At 37.8% G+C, this 16,155-nt stretch overlaps 1 protein-coding gene across 46 annotated transcripts in view; it reads left to right on the forward strand.

The window, feature by feature from the left end:
- Positions 1 to 16,155, forward strand: part of camk2g2 (calcium/calmodulin-dependent protein kinase (CaM kinase) II gamma 2) — a 74,332-nt gene that overhangs the window by 53,926 nt on the left and 4,251 nt on the right. For 4 of the 46 annotated variants that reach the window (XM_073873164.1, XM_073873169.1, XM_073873175.1 and 1 more), the window contains 4 exons: positions 8,192 to 8,246; positions 11,910 to 12,014; positions 14,326 to 14,460; positions 14,994 to 15,063. In XM_073873164.1, the coding sequence (XP_073729265.1) occupies positions 8,192 to 8,246; positions 11,910 to 12,014; positions 14,326 to 14,460; positions 14,994 to 15,063 (365 nt within the window). Of the gene's footprint in view, positions 1 to 3,715; positions 3,794 to 7,765; positions 7,811 to 8,191; positions 8,247 to 11,909; positions 12,015 to 14,325; positions 14,461 to 14,993; positions 15,064 to 16,155 lie in introns of all 46 variants that reach the window. The other 42 variants (XM_073873196.1, XM_073873199.1, XM_073873201.1 and 39 more) reach the window with 24 other exon arrangements.

Below are 16,155 nucleotides of genomic sequence, written 5' to 3' on the forward strand. Positions count from 1 at the left end.
CAGATCGTTCGTCTAAAAAATGAGACACCACTCGATTACCGTTTGCGTCACTTTCCCTTGCCGCTAACCGGCTGCTACGTAAACAGACAAGCGTTGACAAACAAAGAAGATGCTGTTGTTTCAGGTTGTGGTATCGATTGCCTGAGCGGAGGTCAACAAATAGCGCATAACTTAGCTGCTAGCTAGCGCCTTAACTAGCGATTCAAAACAAAAACATTACAATTAAAACCGCTTGAACATTTTATTAAAAGTATCATAAAACATGTGTGTCATAATATAATCTCAATTAAACTGCAGAAAATAACGTTACTTTCATTTTTGCGACTCCTTGACAGTTCGACGTTTATCAATAAAACGTCTTGATGCCGGCTCTCCTGAGAAATTACTACTTTAACGTTTACCCCTCTCTTTTAAGTGTGGTCATTATCACACTTCGTTTCAAGGGCTATGTATCCCTACGCCTTGGCCCTAGCCCTTGATCAAACTGAGAATTGAGACACCACTTCGCCTCACATGAACGCGCAAAACCGAGGTGAAGGGGTAAGAGGAAGGGGTAAGACAGAGAAATTAGACGCACCCTAAAGGTTGCTTTGCCAAATTAATCTGGCCACACGTCTGTAATGAGATATTTTTAAAGGCGGAGTGCACGATTTCTGAAAAACGCTTTGGAAAAGTTAGTCAGGCCGGGCAAAACACACTTGTAGCCAATCAGCGTATGTGTGGGGCGGGTCTATCAAAAGAAGGTCGAGATTCTATTGGGGTAGGGGCGTGTTTGTTTAGGTGATTTCAAATGTCAACATTGGCTTTCAGAGATCATGGACCCTGCCTTTAAGATGTGGCAAAAAATCTATAAAGGCTTAAGATATGTTTATTGTTGTTTGTTAACATTTGCAAATTACAAATTTGGAAGCTTTGTTTGTACTTCATGCTGTAGATTTTCATTTGGGATGAGCAACTTTTTGCTGCTGTTCTGCTTTTGTTTGTTTGATCAGTGTTTGTTTAATCCTTCCATAAGGATTACAGAGCTTTATATTATGAGCTGAAAATCACCCCTCTGTTTTGACGCCTCTTTGTTTATCCTTTTTTCTTCATTTAATCATAAGATTAAGAAATTTTAATGCATAGTCTGTGCATTAGTACCTCTGCTCTTTAAAGCTCTTCACTGCATGCACCTGTGGACTATCAGGGTCCTGACAGTAACATTAGTTGTTACTGTAACAGTACAATATATGTATATAAATCCCTTAAACACTACACTATAAAAGTCTAAAAAAAGTTGATGTTTGTAGTTCCTTTACAAATGTTTGTATTTACAATTGAAGAGCTCAGATGCAAAAGGTGCTAAACGCCACCTTCGTCAAAAATTAGATAATGACGTTGACCGAATTCTCTCGGCATGCATTATGTTCATCAAATACTTTCACTTCAAACCCACTTAATCCCGACCTCAGGCCATTCAGTTTGCTGGCAGAATCCATTAAACACCACATCAGTTTTTCAGCAAAGTGCACAGAAGATGAATGTGAAATGACAGTGGATCGCATTTAAACTTTGGTCCATTGTGAGTACTTGGACCTGAATACAACACAAATGTTGCAGCCACATGCATCACAGCGCCCCCTAGTGTGTGGTTCAGTTTCTTCATTTTTACATTTCTCAATTGAAATGTTGCATCTTTAGTGATTTTGCAACTGTTTGAATGTCTTGTCCAAAGAAGTGTATTTTTTAAAGTGAAGGTGATTTCACTAATTACTGACTAATAACCTTTCCATTGCCATTTAAGATGAAATTAATGAACCTACATATACACTAAAAAAAAAACGATGTGTTCAATTTACTTAATTTTTTAAGGTAAGTGCTCGCAATCAATTTATTTAAGCTAAATAAAATAAAAAAATTAGAAGAACAAAACAAAAAACTTTTTGTTTAAATGCAGCTTAAATAAATTGATTGCAACCTCTTACCTTAAAGGATTAGTCAATTTTCTTAAAAACCGCCATGTCGTCCAAAATGTTGATGTCTTTCTTTGTTCAGTCGAGAAGAAGTTGTGTTTTTTGGGGAAAGCATTCCAGGTTTTTTCTCATTTTAATGGACACCAACACTTAACAGTTTTAATGCAGTTTAATATTGCAGTTTCAAAGGACTCTAAATGATCTCAAACGAGGCAAGGGTCTTATCTAGCGATACGATTGTCATTTTTGACACGGAAAATAAAAAATATGCACTTTTAAACTAGAGTTCTCAATGGGCCTGAAAATTACAACCCGACCCGGCCCGTGGCTTTTAAAGACCGGACCCGATGTAACCCGACACATCAACGTGAATTATCTGTCCGAACCCGATGCCGCCGACCCCCCCCTGCCTTTTTTTCCCTCATACACGTAGGCTATTATCATGACCAGCATACAGTAATTCAAATCAAGCTTTAATGTTCACGCCTTTTAACAATACAAACAACTGAAACAATAAACTTTAAGTAAAAATCACACAATAATAAATAAAAAGAACTCAAACATGTACCCAGCCAGCGGCTTCTCCTCCTGTAGTAGCAGGCAACGGTGAATTCACCTGCGGCAAGTTTACTTTTCTCCATCTCTTCTTCTCCAGGCAACAGGCATGCACGCAGTGATAGCAATAAGCTCCGGAGTGGATCCGCAACGGATCCGTTCTGAAGCCGGCAGCTCCGGACCGGTCTGGATCCGTTGCTGACCCGCCCTGGAGCTTATTGCTTTCCCCCGCTCTGTGATGCATGTTGCACGCAGTAGCCAGGCCATACTTTCTTTACGGTGAACAACAGCAATAATGACCTTTTCATGTCATTACGCAATATGTGAGGTCGCCAGTCGTGTCACACAGCTGGATGAAGACGAGAAGTTGTGGTTTAAAAGTGCATATTTTTTATTTTTCTTGTCAAAAATGACAATCGTTTCGCTAGATAAGACCCTTATGCCTCGTTTGGGATCATTTAGAGTCCTTTGAAAAAACTGTTAAGTGTTGAGTTAAGTGTTACGTGTTGGGCTCCATTAAAATCTATTAAAATGAGAAAAATCCTGGAATGTTTTCCCCAAAAAACATATTTTTTTCTCGACTGAACAAAGAAAGACATCAACATTTTGGATGACATGGTGGTAAGTAAATTTTCTGGATTGAAGAAAATGGAGTAATCCTTTAAAAAAATTTAATTTTTTTGAATTAATCATTTTTTCAGTGTAAGAGTCTGATATACTGTAAAATGCTCATTTACAAGAAAAACGTATCAAATGCATTTAGTAAATTTTACATCGGAGCTCTTCAAGTTTATAATTAATATATTTCCATGTTAAAGATTAAAACGTAAGCATTTACCTGTGGTTAACAGTGGTTTTCTTCCCCCTGAAAAGGTATTGTAATACATACCGTAACCCAACTGAGAGCCACTGGGTTTTAATGACTAAAAGACTTTCCCAAAAACATGTTAGATGGTTACATAATGTCCACCAACTATATTAGTTTAAATCTGTAATGTAAATAATCACAAACAACACACACATCTGTACAGTTGAATGTCTTTTGTTAAGGTGATAGCTTTTTACCTGTAAGGTAATCTACCCATACAGGTTCCCTTTCATGCTGTTTTGTGATCTCCTGACATGTCAAGTATGAGCTAAGGCCTGTAGATTGTATTGCAATAATTAAACATCATCTTACATTGTCATTGTTTTTCGTTTTACCCCAGCCACAGACAAACAACAACAAAAACAGTGTAGTAAGCAGCAGCACCAAAGACAGCAGCATATCATCCACTGCACCAATGGTACCTCATCTTAACTTTATTTTTTGCCATTTCTTTACTCATACTCTTCTCAAGTGTTTGTTTATTAAAAGCTTTATTAGTTTCAAGTCCTACACCTGGTTTTTTTTATTTCCACAACCCATCACTCAATCCACAACATACATAAAAATGTTTGAAGTTGCTCATAGATTTCATGAGTTGAACTAAAACATCTGGTCTATGCCTGTGGACTTCTCTCTTGCTTCCTATTTTACCCAAACAAACTCGCAGAAAAAGTTTGACAGATTTAACATATTAAGATAACAGCGTCTGCTTCTTTCCTCTCTGAGGTAATATTTTTTTCTTAGGCCAATAAAATATATGTTTAGTGTATAAAGTCTGCACATCAGAGATTGATGTGTGATGTGTCTCTCAATCTCACAGTCGAGTCTCCAAGGGTAAAACTGGATCCATTTACGCCGGAAAGCAGAACTGTTTCACTTGTTTTAAAGATGCAGTCTCTACTTAAGTATTCCGAGTAATTTGGCTGATGAATGTTAGTTAATGGTAGCGTTCGGTACTACAGATGAAGATAAATAACGCTTCTGTGAACCGCCACACACACCCAGTCAGGTTATAATTAATGCTATTCTGTCTTTCGAGTCTCTAATAGCTATATGTCATAATGCTTCAGAGCAGTTTGCCTAATGTAGCATTTAAACTGAATGCCACACGCTATGTCCCGTAGTGATAAGGTGCTGTGTCATCGACCACTACACCCATCACGACCCAGACCTTTAAGTTGCTTAGTGCTGACGGGTGTTGAGAGGGGTTTGTGGGAAACGCATTGAAGGGAATGAAATTGTAATTGGCTCTCAGCATGTAGGGACTGCATCTTCAAGTGTGTGTTGACAGTGTGCTTATTAGAGTGTGTTGTGGTGGAAATAAAGTAGAAAGAGAATGTGTGTTGCGTATACAGTATGTGGGAGTGTAAGGTGGGATCAATGCTTTGTTTTTTCAGGAAAAATAACATCATGGCATTGAAAGCTAGTGGTTTGTGTAGTGCTAACCATGAGTGTGATGTCTGTGTGCTGTTGGGGAATGGGGTTGGTTTTGGAGAGAGACTAAAAATTACACACCTGCTTTGTGTTCCACTGTGTTTTTGAAATTGACTTTACCCAAACCCTGCTGGCTGCTTGTATATCCAAAGCCTTTGTGTGTACCATCTTTAAGGGGTTGTTTAATGCCTTAAGGAGATAGCAAGTTGTTTTAAACCTGTATACATTCGGAGCACCATTGACTTCCATAGTAAAAAGTATTTCAAATACTATGGAAGTCAATGGTGCTCAAAAATAGTTTGGTTACAAAAACTGCTTAAAACATCTTCTGTGGCAGAACTTTCATTTTTGGAGGAACTATCCCTTTAAGCATTAAAATTCAAATACCAGTGGTACAACAGCGATTAAAAACCCACCCCGGATGTGCAATTAATCGTTTTTGATTTTCAATTTCGATTTAAACGATCAAAAAACAAGATAATGGAGGTAAAACGATTATTCTGTCTCATTCCGTTTTTGTTGTTTCGTCTTATATCTCCAGCGTGTTATAAAGTCAGATTGCGAAGTAATAATCATAACGTAGGCAAAACTATCCCTCGCGTTTAAAATATGATTTGCGTGCCGCTGTACCGATGTGTTTGTAAGGCACCACATTTTTGACACGTGTAGCCTATTGCATAAACAAATAATTTTAATGATTAGATTTTAAATTCGATTTTAAGTCACTCCCGAATTTCATAAATCATCAAGTTATTAAAATATATTTATATAAATGATTTTAAATAAGTGTTAAATAATTGGGATTATTATTTTTACCAAAATAATCAAGATTATGATTTTTTCCCATAATCCATTTTCAGTTTCGGCATCACAGATTGTAGCTAAACATGGTTGATTCTATGTTTGTTCAAAAAAATCATATTTATTTAGACTTTTTTTTACGTTATTTGTCTACAGATAAATTAAAATAATTTTATTTTGTCCAGAAAACAATTTGAGCTTGTAGCGCTCTTGCTTCAACCTAAAAAATTTGCTTGCCTTGAAAGTTACGTTCATTCAACTTAAATACCATATGTTCCGGACCATAAGTCACACTTTTTTTCATAGTTTGGCTGGTCCTGCGACTTCTAGTCAGCTGTGACTTGTAAGTCAGTATGAATTAATTTTGACATATATGAACCAAGAGACAACATTACTGTCTACAGCCACGAGAGTCCGCTATAAGCTGTTCCTGTATTTATGTAATTTAATGGATTCAGTGGTGTGGAATGACGCGCCTGTGAACTTGATGCGCGCCGGCTTTTTTTGTTCATTTAGCCTACTCAACCTTCCAGTTATGTTCAGTATGCTATTGTTTATCGTGTAAATAACTGATAATGTTACGTTAACGTACGGGCATCTATTCAGCCTGCTGTTCTGTGTGCTACTGTTTAGTTGAATAACTAGCCTTTCCAGATTAAAAGTCTGTTCTTCGGCTTGGATTTTGTGAAATCATCTCTAAATAAATACGACGTGTAGTTTTTGATTGATGCGACTTATACTTCGGAGCAACTTATAGTCCAGGTTAAGTTAAACCAACTTTTTAACCATGTATATTTTTCTAAAGTTACTTATAAGTAGGGTTTGGTATCATTTTAATTTTGTCGATTCCGATACCAATTCCACTTATCGAATCTGGTTCTTATTGATTTCTGGTTCAGATTCCAATATTTTTAGTGAGAGACAAAAAAGAGCAAATACTTTCAATCATTTTTATTTTATATTTGCCACATTAGGTCTATAACCTGTTGGCTGTAACTGTTATCTGTGACATTTTTTTTCTAAAAATGAAATTTTAAAAAGTGCCAGAATGAATAATACAAATGATATAATTTTAAATAAACTATGTTGTCCTGTAGCTGCCTAATTTTTATGGTCTTTTATGTTCTTACAAAAGAAATGTCCGTTTATCCAGAAGTATGCGGCTTTAATAAAATAAGCAAATGTTTCATCATATTAGAGGTATTGTCTCCCTTACACGAAATATCCTTGCCACATGTATTGCACAGTGTTTTTTAATCAAACTTTTAAACATTTGCTGCGGTCAGTCATAGTGCCGAAATGTAGTGTGAAATGTACTGCACATGTGCTTAAAGGGATAGTTCACTTTGAAATGAGGGTTCTGTCATCATTTTCTCATCTCATGTTGTTGTAAACCTGTGTAAATTTTTTTTTTCTGATGAACACAAAAGAAGATATTATGAGAAATGATGGTAAACACACAGCAGTAAGTCACCATAGACTTCCATAGTAGGAAAAAATATTTTGGAAGTATTGTGATAAATGATGAAGAAAATATTTTGATAAATGATGGGAAGCACACAGTTGATGGTACCCATTAAATGCCATCATATTTTTTTATTTCTACTATGTAAGTTTATGGTTACTTGCTGCTGTGTGTTTGCCATCATTTCTCGGGATATCTTCTTTTGTGTTCATCAGAAAAAAGAAATTCATGCAGGTTTGGGGCAACATGAGGATGGGTGAATGATGACAGAATTTTCATTATAAAGCAAACTATCCCTTTAATAAGGGAGGGTTCATCGCAGGTCCTGGCAGATAGATACACCTGTAAAATCTTACTGCTGTTCGCTGTGCGAGAATGACTGAAAAAGGCAGGAATCGCTAAACAGCATCGAAATCTGCGCGTCATATCGATTTTACAGTTGTTGATTTTTTTTTAAACTGGTTCTAAAATAGAACCGGTTCTCAATACCCACCCCTACTCATAAGCCGTTTTCTCTAATCAGTGATTCATACGTTTATATTTCTTTCTATTCTCGATACTTCTATCATGAATGCCAACATGAGTAGCCATAATAACTACATTATGCTAGTTTTGGTGTTTAAAGGTTAAGGTCGCCATTACACTTTTGTCCCTAGCACTGTGTCGTAAACTCTCTCCTACCTCCTCCAGGAACCACAGACCACTGTCGTGCACAATCCAGCCAATGGCACGAAGGTAAGCCGCCTCATTTAGATTTAACTCTGAACACTGGTCATTTCGGACAATTTCTTTAACACCCAAACTACCCAAAAGCTTCACATTAACAATACAAATATCACTCAAATAAATGGGGCTTGCCCTCCTGCTGGATTGACTGGGTTGTGCAGGGCTTCGTGTGCGTGTCTCTGTGTGAAAATCTATATTTCTCTGAAGAGTCTTGGTGTTTGAGGGTGTGTTGGGTATATCCATGCTTGCGAGTGATTTGTTTTGTGTGTGTTTTTTTTCCTAATTGTTTCACGCTGGTGCTGTCTGCATATTTGTTTTTCTCTTTTTCTTTCCTCTGCCTTCCCAACTTTATACCACCAACCCTCCATCTTGCACTCTCTCTCATCACAGGGGTCTACAGAAAGCTGCAACACCACAGAAGAGGAGGACATGAAAGGTAGGAAAGGTAGACTATCAGCTCAATGTACTCTGCATGTCTTTCTCTTCTGCATAGCAGGACAGAATTTCAGACAGTGGCAAATGTGTACTCGATATGTGTGCATACAAAATAAAAATATGACTCTTAACATGGCTGTTCGAAGTAGTTATTAGTGTATCAACCCCTTTCTACGTAACATCTATCTTGGGTGATTTGATTTCAAGGGCTCTGTTTACAGCTGCAGACTGTTTAGTATTAGTCTCATGCAATTCAATCTCAAGGGTCATGTTGAAAGCTGGTAGTAACTTACACTTGGATTGTTTTGTTTAAAGTCAAACTGAATTCATTAGCATTATGTAAAGGAATCATGATGACAAGATGACACATTTTACGGATGTAACAAATCAAACGTTTTTGTCTCTGTGACTTGCTTGATAATTTTGGTTGGGATCAAGGTGTAAGAGACTATAATGGGGTCAGACTGATTGCTGTCCTGAACCAGCACACAGTTTTTTTATGTAAGGAGAGTCATGCCACTAATTAAAGGTGGAGTGTGTAAATTTTAGCAGCATCTAGTGGTAAGGTTGCGAATTGCAACCAACGGCTCAATCCACTGCTCACCCCTTGCTTTTGAAACGCATAGAGAAGCTACAGTAGCCGCCACCGGTAAAACATGTCATTGTCAGAGACAACTTAGTAAAAAAAGTTTGTCCGTTAAAGGCTTCTGTAGAAACATGGCGGCACAAAATGGCGACCTGCACATAAGGGGACCCTCGGTGTATGTAGATAAAACGTCTCATTCTAAGATAATAAAAACATAACGGTTCATTATAAAAAGGTTTTTATACACCTCTGATAATTTAGTTTTGTATATTATTTTGCATTTTTGTCAAGAGATCCTTCTAAAAATTACACACTGCACCTTTAATCTCCAACTTTTGTCTTTGTATAATGAATGTCCACAATGTCTGAGGAAATATTTGGGTTTTACAGCACTGACCTTTAAATTAACAAATACCCTTGGTGAGAATGAGCCTCAGTATTAGATTTTTGACAGGGCTGCAGCAGAGTCACATGAAGGTTTATAACAGCGCAGCAAGTGTTATACTTATTTTTTTGCGACGATGGCACCATTATTTTTAATTGGTTGTTGTGATAAATGCTGGTCATGCTTGAGTTTTTAATTTTACCTGTTATAGCAGTTTGATAATGAAAAGCTATCCTACAGGCATTTATCAATTCTATTCAACCTGGTAAAGTCACTAGCGAAGTTGCATGGGGTCAGGTATGGCTCCAGGATGATTTTGGTGTTTCGCTTTGTACTAAGCTTGATGACCAAGAACACTTGGCAGATTTCTGGGACATGTACCTATCAAAGACCCTTGAATTGATATTGGTGATTTTCTCAAATTTTTTGACACTCTGTCAAAGCATTTTTAAGCCCGCAGTATACTTTTTTCCGCGTTCAGTTCGCGCTCGCCAGTGCAGCTTTCAAGGTATACTCATCGCGGCTAAAAATCAAATATTATGGTAACGAACATGCTCCACAGCTTTCTGTTCTCGGAAGAAGTAAAAATTAAAGCAGAAAAACGATAGTGTGTGTGCAAATGCTGTCTATTTCCTTTGTAAAATTGTTTGTAGTGGAGTGTCCGGTCTAAATATTTTCACGCGCAGTCGCTGTTGTACGCGGACTGTCCTGATGACGAAAATGACGTCATGCGGACGGCCCCATACGCGGACGGCCCTAGTATACTTTTGGCTTTACAAGCCTTTGTTTTGTGCTGAATTTTGGAAAAATGTTGGAAAAACCTTACACAAAACTACTCATAAGTTGCATATATTTGTAGCAATAGACAGTGGTCAATTTTTTTCTTTTCAAAAATCATTAGGATATTAAAGAGCACCTATTTCATTGCTTAAGAACAACGTTATCTTGCGTATTTGGTATAATACAATGTGTTTGTGCAGTTTATGGTAAAAAAAACATTTTCCACCAACTGTACATTTTTGTAGCTCCAGATTTCACTCTCTTCCTGAAACGCACAGATTTGTAAAGCGTTGTGTCCCTGATTGGCCAGCTAATCTGTATGTTGTGATTGGTCTGATTACCTCTGACGTCAGCCGGAAATGTGACGCTCCTTACCATGTTTGAAAGACTTGTGCACAATGCAATGCTATAAGTAGTTAACTTACAGGCTGTGAGTCTAAAGTGGGAGGAATTATGATAATGTCGGTCTTCGTCACCAACTGTTGCCTACAATCTGTGTGTTTGTTGTAGTCCAAGAAAAGATTTTCATGTTGGAGATGATAACTAGCGTCATTGTTTACTTTGGAGTTTGTACCTTTTGCATATCGTTAACATGTACTACTATACACTTACACACCAAAGGAAATGTAAAATCGTGAGTCAGACCATTGGTGTTGTAAATTTTAGCGGCATCTAGTGGTGAGGTTGCGAATTGCAAACAACGGCTCAGTCCACTGCTCACCCCTCACTTTTGAAACACACAGAGAAGCTACGATAGCCGCCACCGGAAAAACATGTCTTGGTCGACTTAGTAAAACTTAGTAAAAAAGTTTGTCCATTAAGGGCTTCTGTAGAAACATGGCGGCCCAAAATGGCGATTTCCATGTAAGGGGACCCTAGTGTATGTAGATAAATATGTCTCATTTAAGGTAATAACAACATAACGGTTCATTATAAAAAGGTCTTTATCCACCCCTGATCATACAGTTTTGTATATTATTTTGCATTTCTGTCAAGAGATTTTTCTAAAAATTACACACTGCACCTTTAAGTAAAGATTCTGTGAAGATATTTTGTAAATTTCCTACTGTAAATAATATTAAAAATGTATTTATCATTAGTAATATGTGGTGCCATGAACCTCATTAGGTTAAATTGATTTTTTGCACACTCAGATTTTCAAATAGTTGTTTCTTGGCCAAATATTGTCCTATCCTAACTAACACACATCACTGGACAGTTTATTTATTCAGCTGTCAGATACATAAATCTCAATTTAAAAAAAAATGACCTTTATTACTGGTTTGTGGTTCACATTTGGTATTCATAAATTTTAGGGATTTCCTGCTACAGCTGTTTCGCTGCAGTGAGTCTTTAAGGGTTAAACCTCACAGTCTCTCCCATTACATTTTGTGGAGGGACTTAAAGATCACTCATTCTATACCAGGGTGAAAATATGTCTCATACAGACAAGTCTTTTAGTTTTTGATGAAACAAACATCATGTAAATACAAATATGCCTTAAAAGAGGTTAGAGTGAAAATTTTGTATTGTAGATTATGATATTGTTCAACTGTATCAAGGTTCCAACATGCATGGAAACCATGGAAATATTAGGGAATTTTTCAATTTTATCTCGGAGAAAATCTCATGTATAAAAATAATTAGGCTACTGTTTTACAGTGAATATACGCTTTACTAGTTTTGCTCTAGAAATGTTTCATAAAATATAATTTCTGCTCTTATTTATTGTGTTGAGCAAATCATGCCTGCAATCTAACATAAGTGTTGAATAATCTTGAATCTTTCTTGGTCAAGTAATATGACCAGTATTAATTGTTTTTCCTTATGTAGTAGTACAAATGGCTAAAAGAAAAGTACTGTGGTCCTCCCTACACCACACACATCACTTATTTTTTCCTCCCACCCTAATTGTCTGTCAGCATCGGTGGGCGGGGCTAGTGATGACAGTGCAGTGGTCAGCCAATGCAGTGCATCTGAGGAGCCAACTCCTCAGTCTGAGGCTCCTCCTCCTTGCGCACCTCTCAGTAAGTTAACGGTTACAGCAGTAACCAGCCATCTGAACCTCAACCCTGTCAGCTTTGGGCAAATCTGATCTCTTTATGATCTCTGTCCCTACTATTCCCATTGCTAATGGCTATCTCGACTTTTCTAAGCTTATCTTTACCTAATACGCTACTATCTGACTGACTGACACCTAGATTGTTAAATGTCATAATTTTTGGTGTCAAAGTTACAGCTTTTTTTCTCTTATTTTTACTATACAGTATTTACAGTATTCTGTTTGTATTGGCTATTTCTGGTGCTGCTTTTATCAACTGGCCCTTATGTATGTGCAATGTATATATCATTGCATTGTTTTTGCTCTCTGATTTTTGTTTTTAAATCCACTTTTTTCCAATAACAGCTATTTTTATAGCCTACTGTAAGTGACTTCACCCAAATATCAGTATTCCTCAAGTGTCCTCCACCGTGATGGTTCATGAGTGATAATGTGTGATAATTAGTGAAAATTGTCTTTTTAGACCCAAGTTATGAGTTCTCAAAAGATCACAAAAAATCTTATTTCTAAAATATGACCCCCTTAGGTCTAATTATGTGGCAAATAGTTTTTAGCAGTGCTGAAAAACATACTGCATGCCAAGTGATCTGCTGTAATCTATTACGATGAGCACACATTAGTGCATTCAAGAAAGAGAGATTGTCAATTTACCTCATCTCGAGTCTCGTCCACCTCACCGGCGTCTTTGCCCTTTAGACATGTACCTCACCACCTCTGACATGGAAAGAATTACACTGACCTTCTCAGTCAGACTGACCTTTTCATTTATTTATCTATGTGACACTGAATACTCAGAGTGTGACAGATGAGCAGGGAGTCTGTCCTGGGACCGTACACTGCAAACAACTGTCAACAAACGCGCACAACCATCCGCACGCTGTGCCTGTTTCTACCCAGTATGACCAGTGGTTTTCATCCATCTTGTGTACATCATTATCTTCTCTAATGCTTTTGGCACTGTAGTACATAGATTACACCCACAGACAGACCTATAAATGTAGCTGAACCCTACTGTATATCTCTGCCTCTCTGTGTGTGTTGTATTAAACTGCACTCGACTTACTGATCCAGACGGCTACAGGTCTACATATAAGGAAGCCCATGAAAGTTTGGGACTACCTCCATCTGCTGGATGCTTTTTATATTGTTGAAACTCATCTAGCTGTCTGTATCAGTACGGTGCTGTGGTGTTGCTTTATCATAATTTACTCTTTTCAAACGTATCATCTCTGAATTTGTCTGTTTTCGCTGCTTTCTGTTTGCCGTATGCCAACATTGCAGTTGTTTAAGCAGTGGCGGCTCGTGACTGCTCACCCGAAGGGCGCAAATTCAAAATAAGTGTCATGTGTGTTGCTCGTGTTTTCAAAATATGTGTTTGTTGCGTCATGTGAACCATGTGCATCACGTGTTTTGTCGGAGTGGGTGCCTGCTGCACACGCGTCAAAACCGTTTATGATAAGGGAGACGCTCACGTTCACAAAATACACGCAATACACTCCCTTAACAGTAAACTCTGATGCGATTATGCGAGTATCTGGCAAACGCGAGTGTCTCTTTTATCATTAACCCTTTGGACGCATCTGCGGCAGGCACTTGTTTTGACAGGACACGTGATGCACATAGGATAGTTTGACGCACAGAACACATATTTTGAAATTACAAACCACACACATGACGGGCTACATACATGTTGTGACGAACTTCGCATCGAGCTCCCTCGAAAAGAGAAGTCAATGGCCGCCACTGTGTTTAAGCGTGTTTTGCAAAAGCTTGGTGTTTTATAATTGTCGACTACGATGTTGTTCAACTGTATCAAGGTTCCAACAGGCATGGGAAGCATGGAAAATTAGGGCATTTTTAAAATTGTATTTCTGAGAAAATCTCATGTAAAAATTATTAGGCTACTGTTTTACAGTGAATACGCTTTTTTAGTTTTGCTCTAGAAATGTTTTATCGGCTTCATAAAATATTGCTTCTGCTCCTATTGATTGTGTTGAGCAAAACATGCCTGCAATCTAACATAAGTGAGATATTTGTACACTGATGAATTTATTTATTCAAAAGATTGATACCTAGCTTACAAATGATGTCTGCTCAGTTATATTTATGAAATGATTTGTCTTATTCAGTAATCTCAAAGGTCAATGGAAAGGCATGAATCAATAGGTGTTGGAACTGTGATGCGTGAACAGTGACTTAGTTTTGTTTTCGCTTGGTTCGGCCTGCTTTTGTTTTGCATCTCTGTGCTTTTGTTTATTTGTGCTGTTGTCTTGCAGCCGACCCACCACGTGATGTTAAGCATGTTGATTGGAGCAGTTCAGGTCAAAACTCCTGCCCTGATTTAGAACCTGCTGTAACTGCTCCAGCCTCCACAACACCAGGGGGCAGCAGTGTGCACAGGCAGACTAAGTGTAAGTGTTAGTCTGTAGATGTAGTGACGAGTGATGACGTACAATTATTGTTGTTTCTGTAAACGGTATGACTTTCCTCTGGCTTTACAAGACAGAGTCCACCTGACTGTAACAGTCCTCCGTAATAAAATGTTGTTGATCTATAAGGACTATGAGCTTTGTACTGTTGGCTGATTTGTTGGCAAACTTGTTGTTGATTTGTGTTGCTGAGCGTAAATGTTTTTGATTTTGAGTCCTTTTAAAGCAATGAAAGATCATTGGTTGTTTAAGGAAATGTTTAAAAGTGCTGGGGAACTTGACTTGCAATTGAAAAGCAGTTTGTAAGACTGAGATGAAGTTAGTGTGTGCAGTAGCTTTGGTACACAGTGGGCATCTTATGATGACATCTCTTATTGCCGAGTCTTCTCATCTCAGATCCTGAACTGAATTAAAGCTGTTAGCTTTAGTAGAAGCATAAAGTTGGTTTATGATGTTTTAAATAATGGTTTTGTAGATGATGCCGTATTGTTTCCTCTTATTTCCCCAAACGCCAGCACGAAAGCAGGAGATCATTAAAATCACAGAGCAACTGATTGAGGCCATCAACAATGGAGATTTTGAAGCCTACACGTAAGTACTGTTCTTCTATAGGCTGCCATACTCAGCATTGAGTTTTCTTTTTGTATATTTTATCATTTTCATTTGTGCCCCTCTCTGTGAAATCTAGACTAGGGTTTCATAATCTAATTATTGTGATTAGGAGCATCAAAGTTTGATTTCAACCATTGATTTTAATCTTTGACATGACCTTACTCAGTCATTATTCAAGATATCAAGGCTAGAAAACAAATCACAAAAAATACTGGGTTTTTACAGACTGGGTCACATTTAATACGTTTTGAGGAACTGAATGCTGTCCAGGGAGGAAGAGGGGGAATTTGAGGCATTAAAAGGACACTCCACTTTTTTTGAAAATATGCTTGTTTTCCAGCTCCCCTGGAGTTAAACACTTGGTTTTTTCGTTTTGGAGTCCATTCAGCTGATCTCCGGGTCTGGCACTACCACTTTTGGCGTGGCTTGGCACAATCCATTGAATCTGATCATTGGCATTGCGCTCAAAAGTGTCCAAGGAGTTTCATTTTTTTTTTCATTTTTAGAGCTTGACTTCTGTATTTGGATCGTGTGCTGGGACCGACGGAAAATTGGAAGTTGCGATTTTCTAGGCTGATATGGCTAGGAACTATACTGTCATTATGGCGTAATAATCAAGGACTTTGCTGCCGTAACATGGCTGCAGGAGGCGCAATGATATTACGCAGCAACCGAAAATAGTCTCCTTGATAACTTTCAGTAGCAGGGTAATATTTTCAGGCACTGCGTAATAGCCATATCGGCCTGGAAAGTCGCGGCTTTTGATTTTCCGTCGGTCTTGGTGCACGATGTAACTACAGAAGAGTCAAGTTTTAAATGGGAGAAATGTTGAGGCTCTTTGGTTGTTTTTGAGCGCGATGCTAATGGCCTAATCAGATTCAATGGGTTATGCTAAGCTATGCTAAAAGTGGTACCGTCAGACCCAGAGATCGGCTGAATGGATTCCAAAACGGTAAAAATCAAATATTTAACTCTAGGGGAGCTGGAAAATGAGCCTATTTAAAAAAAAGTGGAGTGTTCCTTTAACTATTTATGTTTGATTTCATGTTTTTTTATTATAATCTA

This window comes from Misgurnus anguillicaudatus, chromosome 11 (assembly GCF_027580225.2).
Source record: "Misgurnus anguillicaudatus chromosome 11, ASM2758022v2, whole genome shotgun sequence".
Lineage (NCBI taxonomy): Eukaryota > Metazoa > Chordata > Actinopteri > Cypriniformes > Cobitidae > Misgurnus > Misgurnus anguillicaudatus.